At 38.9% G+C, this 6,328-nt stretch overlaps 1 protein-coding gene across 1 annotated transcript; it reads left to right on the top strand.

Moving 5' to 3' along the window:
* Window positions 1-1,409: 1,409 nt before the first annotated feature.
* On the top strand, window positions 1,410-4,683 carry LOC116255580 (uncharacterized). The gene is made up of 3 exons (XM_031631450.2): window positions 1,410-1,618; window positions 3,623-4,398; window positions 4,483-4,683. Exons 1-3 carry the CDS (start codon window positions 1,584-1,586, stop codon window positions 4,554-4,556), a joined length of 885 nt encoding a protein of 294 aa, XP_031487310.1. The 5' UTR covers window positions 1,410-1,583; the 3' UTR covers window positions 4,557-4,683.
* Window positions 4,684-6,328: the final 1,645 nt, after the last annotated feature.

The raw sequence follows: 6,328 nt of genomic DNA, 5'->3' as shown, positions 1-6,328 counted from the left end.
TTGGTTGGATCTATTACTTATCCGGAGAGAGTTTTCTCCTTGATTACATTAGCTCACTTGCATGGTTGTAAGGATCTTGAAAGGAATGATGTGTTTTGATGGATCCATGTAGCAATTTGATCACTTATAGTTGAGGGCTCGTGGATTCGTCGATCATTTGTAATTGACAACTTACTGACATCGAATGATCATGGTGAGATGAGTACTTGGGGATTACTCCTCCAATTTAAAAAAGTTGACATGGGTGACGACCAGCCAAGGGCGCGGGCCGAGGCAACATCAAAAATTTCAGTTTGATTCTTTATAAAACTTTTTTGAATAATATAGTTACAGCCCATATCATTTTGAATGTTTCAATGCCATAAGAGGTGGGTGGCCATGGCCACCACCAGCACACAGGCTCCACGGCTAGGCTTTGGGGTAACCCTCGGCACTGCATGGTTGCAAAATAAACCTGCGACGCCATCTATCGTCACATTTGGTGGGGATAGCCTTTTTCAAAACCTTCACTTCTTGTTTGCTGTCGTAGTACATTTATGACATTGGCCTCAATTCTTCCCTTTTTTCTCGAGGTCGTCATCATCATACGTGGATCATGTTTTTCCATGAACAACCACACCAAGCTCTCCATTTGGAATATCCTTATACTCCCAATCTCTGACCGAATAATCGATGGCGTATCTGCGCTACAAATCAGGTCTCAGATTATCATAGTAAATCTGTAAAAGAGATTAACCATACGTGGTCTGCCACAGAAGGAGCTAGCTTGATAGAACTTCACATATGTATGCCGTGATGTATAACGTTATTAAAGGAGGTGGTCGGTGACAGAAAGCGACTCCAATGTTGCTTCAAATTGAATAAGCTGATAATCGAACCCCAAATTGCTGAAGTAGATGAGTGATTATCTGTAAGACTTTAGCAGCAAGATTATGACATTCAACTTAAACACTTGATCAGAGAACTTCATTTGTCTCCTCGCAGATCATCATAAAGTTCCTAACACAAATTAAAAGCGTTGGCATTATGAGCATCACACACAGAACTTGAGTCCCAATCCACGTTGGACTCATAGGTTTCAACTTTCAAGTATTACATTTAGCTAAGAAAGATTCTCAAGAAACCTACCATGGTGGCCGGAAAAAAGTATAGAAGCAAAAACAGTGCATGAAACTTTCATTTACCGGCATTAATGTTCTCTTCAAACTTTTTGGCCAGCGGAATCCGAGTTCGGACCAGATAGAGGTCCACTCGAATCATCAGGCAGTGGATTTGAGTCCGCCCAGGTCCATACTCCGCTCTGTAAGTCCGACAGAACAGATCCCGTTAGATATACGTGGCTGCAACGCCCACGTGAGCACCAGTGGGTTATATACGAACCGAAACGGAGGCATCAATAGGGGATTGCCATTAAAACGCACAAAGTGTGGTCCCGCGGCTCTTTCCTCTTTAAGGATGACGCATCACCATCGTCGTCGTCATCGCTTCTCTCTCTGAAGTCGGAACTATAGAGAAAAATATTGGGTGAAATAGTTGGGAGCGCTGATGGAACCTTGGTTGGTGGTACCTTCTCGTTGGTAGTGATGGAGAACAATAGCAACTCAATTGGGAAATTCAGGTTAAATTCTCGGTTTTCCTCCTTTTCTGTTCAATCGCTTGTTTGTGTGAATATGAAGTCTCCTTCTTTGCGTTAGATTTCTCATCGCCACTTGGGAATCTGCAGAACAATCTTATGGTTCGTCTCTTACTCGGGTACCTGGAGGTCTTTGAGTGGATCTCTCTCTCTCTTTCTCTTTCTCTCTGGACCCTTGAATAACTATCGACTTGGCGAAGGGTTATGGTCCTCTGATGAGATACTGAGTGTTCGATGGTGGTTACGTGAGGAAATATTGCTGATCGAGGGGATTGGCTTATACCACAAAATGATCCTTTGGACTCTTTCGGAAAGAGTGAAAACATATAATGCATAGAGATTCTTCTTGCGTTCTATGCTTATCTGTTCCTTCTTGTTTATTCCTGTATCTGATTTACCCGATTTGCTTGTTGTAGTGTCGTCGCTTAGTTATTTCAATTGTAGTATCGTCGGATCAATTGTTTGGTCATGTTTGGTAGTGGACTTGAAATCTTATCTCTTGAAAATGAGACCTTTTTACCTTCAAAACGTGGTAGTTCACTAGTGCCATCTACCTGCAACTTGGAGTTTATCTCATTTAGATGAACCAGATAGGCCTATCTTGAACACCGTGCAGTGAGCTTGAGTTTAACTGGTGCATTTTCTCATGTCTGAATTTGTATGGGTTGAAACCCATCTCTTCTTTGCATGAGTGATAAAAAGTACCTTTTAATTGAGAGGAAATTTTGACCCCGTTTTTATCATGCGAACAGGAAATTTGTTTAGAAACGTATTCTTCGTCATCAATTTGCTTGAAGCTATTTAGCTTAACCGGTTTTAGTAGACAAAAATGATCTTGAGCAAATTCTGCCACCATGGGTCCACATAACAGCCGTGTAGAACTGCTTCTGCTGCCATGGAAGCCAATTATGTCTGTGTATCATAATGCGGAGGTCTGTAAGTTGTTAATAGTTTTGCTTGAGAATGTTGATTGGAGTCAGGAAAATACAAATGTAAGCCCCCTTTCCTTAGGGAAAAGGAGAACAAAACATAAAACCCAGTTTTGAAGATGGCCTCATTTCGGCAACTATCCATCATCTGTTTATTGGTACTGGTTGATATGATTATCTTCCTTCCCCTGTCATAGAACCACGGCATAGATGGTGCTTGGTTGCCATCCACTACCATAGCCGGAACTCAATTGCTGCCTAGCTTATCATCCTTTTGTAATGCCTATTCCTACTGCCATTGCCATTTTGTAGCGCCAGAAGATCGAAACCAAGTTGGTGCCCAGGCCCCCTCTTCCCCGAAGCTTAGAAGAGTGTGAGCTTGCTAGATGATTTTTTGTTGATCGTACATTGTAGGCTGTTAAAGGAACTACTGGTTGGTCACTGCCAATATTTTCATCTGCTCGTTGCAAATTTTCTATTTCAAGGGAACGTGAACGAATGATCACATGGTGTACAGGAACCAGATACACGATTCTATTTTCAATATGTGCATTGAGTGAAGTATCGATGCACAAATTGATGATGTGTGGTTTTATCTTCAACTTGTTGAACAAAAGCGTTATCAAGTGTGACTAGTTCATATTGAAGGGCTTGTGCCTGGATCTTGCAACTTCAAATTTTTTGTTGATTCAATCAAATGCTGTATATTATCGGAACTTGGCATTACATCTAAAGAGCAGAATCAGGAAGCCTGTGCACAAAAAGTGGGACAGGGTTTTGTAAAATAAGAGGAAAAAACATGATAATGAAATTATTTGTTCATTGCAGAAGGATATGGAATTTCCAGTTATTTCTCAGCTGCAGCGAACATATGAATTTCACTGTATACATTTAGCCAATAATGAATCAGATGGTAAAATTATTCTGAATGTTCTTTCACTAGGCACAAATCATGGAAAATTGTCTCCTTGTTACAGTCCTTATATTCAGATTGCTGGCTTTTTTTGTTCTATTCTTGAGGAACTTGAGCGTAACCACCTTGTTTTGACAACTTCTTCAGTATTGGCTGCAATGGAGTCTCACCTTCTCTTGTTATCATCGACTGGAGCAAGAAAAGAAAATTAGAAGATGAGCAATTGACGCTGCCATTATCAAAGGTCAAGTGTATAACCCAATCATCTGGCAGACTTAGGGAAGCAGCATTAAGCTTTGAGCAACAAGGCATTGAATCTAACACTGGCACTTGTAATCAGAAGTCTATGTATGGATCGAAGGACTGTGATCCCAAGAGCATGCTCACTGATGTTTTATCACCTACAGATAGTGGCGGAGGATACACCAAACTGGTAACTTGGTCCGGAGATTCAAGTTCTTGCACTGGAAGCAACAACTCTTTTGGTGACTTCCGCATCAGAATGCCTTTTGGTTCACAAGATGAAATTAAACAATCTTCCTTCTCTGAAGATTCTGATGGTAGCACTTTCAGGGAAAATTTGTATTCCTTAGATAGCAGAACAATCACAAGGAAATCAAAGGACAGTGAGAAAGAAGAAAAAACAGAACTTGCAAGAAAAGAATCAAACTCTCCCACCAAGCTGTTGAACTGTATTGGTGTCCTAGATAGGGAGGTGGACGTTGAAAATTTGAATGAATGTTTAGATGATGAAACAGAATTTTCATATTCAGGATACGATCAGCTGCTAGACTTGGGCATAAGCTATGATGAGCTAATCGACTTTGAGGCATGTCGAAACACAGATAACGACACCTCCCTGTATTTCAGTGATGCACCTTCGCCTATCTATCTGCTCTCTTCCGGTGGATCGAATGGCCAAGGTGAATCTTGCAAATTTCATTGAAGGCCTTATAATCTCTGCAAGTATACATGATGTAGTTTAACTGTTTTTTTTTGGGATGCAGGCAGTGTTAAGTGTGAGAGGAAACCGACAATCGATCAAGAATTTGAGCAGTATTTCTCCTCACTTATGCTTTAGTTTAGACTTCTTGTTGCATAAACATGATCATTTTGTGACAAAATAAATTATGTACTTCGCAGTAAATTAATCACATGCAAAACCTTACTAGCTGTGCAAAAAGTTGCTATCACAGCTATTTATTCGACCGTTTCTTCCTAGAATTATCTCGGCATTCAGAAAAATGTTCATACCTTCTAATTCTTCTTTGCAATTTTATTTTCTTTCTAAAGATATGCAGCCATCACATTGTCTCTTTAGTTCGTCGAGGGGCTGTTTGGTGTTAAGAACATGTGAGTATTCTATGAATCTACCTCAAAATTATAGTAGATTCATGAGATATTTGTTTACGTGTTACAAAATTTACCACAAAGTTAGATTCATGAAACACTCACACCTTGTTCTTAATGCCAAACAGTTCCGAATGGTCCCAGTAAATCATATAGTCAGAACTCTTAGTTAGAGTTAGAGTAAGGAGTTCGTCAATTGTCAAAGATATTTCTATACTCTTGTATATTCTCAAATCAGCAGCCAGTTGCCATTTCGTCAACAAATGATGTGCTCGCTTCTGCAACTTCTGTAGCATCTGAATCAGGGGACTCTGTCAGTCTCCACGTCAATCTGTTTAGCGGGTCTCCTCTGAATCAACTGATACTGAAATCTACGTCTTCTTCTGCTTTTTTGGTAGAATTTAAGGCGGCTTATTATTTAGCCTGGAACTAGTCCTTGTGTTCGATAACGAGCCAATTTTAATGTTTCAGATCTGGTATCTGATATGGATAGCATTTATGACGAGCCACGTGCCCAAACCCTTCGAAACAAAATAATCTCAATGACTTGGACTTTGAAGTCTTGGTTAAATATTTATCATCTACAATTCTTTAAAATGGTTTTATTTGGTAAACAAGAAGGCATGGACATACGGGAGGCCTTAAATTTTACTGAAATTTTGCTTTTAGGTGACGACATTTTTTACTTTAATTAAATCATTACATAAGTCACCTATCTTCTCAACTCAATGTCAATATATTTATAAAATGAGGAATTTAAGAATTTCAGTCGTTTCAATGTCATGATGGATGAAGGTTTCATTCACCATTCTAGGAAAGACGATTTGGCTATGGAGCTAATTGATTCACTTTTTTTCATGGTTACTGAGAAAAAGCTCATCAGATATCAAAAATCACTACAAATCAATGCGATAAAAATCAAAGTCCTACCACAACTATTAGCAATAAAAAATAGGAGTAGATGTGCTTACAAATATAACAACCTCATTTGCTAACATTAAAAGATCTCAACATTTCTATGTATATGGCATAGAAAATGAAAACTATTCGAACAATTTGCTTACTCAATAATGATAAAACTAATGAAAAGATCTCTAACAGAGAAAAAACACCAATGAAAACGAACAAAGACTTGAATAGTAGTTTATAACTTCATGGTTCAACTACAAAAAATATGTGCACAACCTAGTTTTATCATTCTGGCTACCCAACTCCCTCCACGCCATCAACTTTGCTACCCATAGATCAAATATCTAGGGAATTGGATAAAGGAGAACAAGGACTGCCCAATTCTTATTCAACTAGAAAACAAGCTAGGTTGGATATCTGGGCAAAGCAAAAGAATAGATAGCCAAAAAATCTCAAGTACAAAAGGCAAAAATAATAGGTGAACATGAAAATTGACTTGATTTGATAAAAATTGGTTGTTAGAAGGAAAATGAAAACACATGTTTTATGCTCAATTTCTTGTGCCCTTCTCATGTTTACTCAATTGGCTGAAAA

Source organism: Nymphaea colorata, chromosome 6 (assembly GCF_008831285.2).
Source record: "Nymphaea colorata isolate Beijing-Zhang1983 chromosome 6, ASM883128v2, whole genome shotgun sequence".
In the NCBI taxonomy this organism is placed as follows: Eukaryota; Viridiplantae; Streptophyta; class Magnoliopsida; order Nymphaeales; family Nymphaeaceae; genus Nymphaea; species Nymphaea colorata.
The sequence above is the reverse complement of the archived record's forward strand: the minus strand, read 5'-3'. Positions and strand labels throughout refer to the sequence as shown.

Coding starts and splice junctions, on each gene's coding strand:
- LOC116255580 (XM_031631450.2), top strand. CDS start 1,584: ATGGAGAACAATAGCAACTCAATTGGGAAATTCAG. Junction 1,619..3,622: donor AACTCAATTGGGAAATTCAG/GTTAAATTCTCG, acceptor CAACTTCTTCAG/TATTGGCTGCAATGGAGTCT. Junction 4,399..4,482: donor CGGTGGATCGAATGGCCAAG/GTGAATCTTGCA, acceptor TTTGGGATGCAG/GCAGTGTTAAGTGTGAGAGG.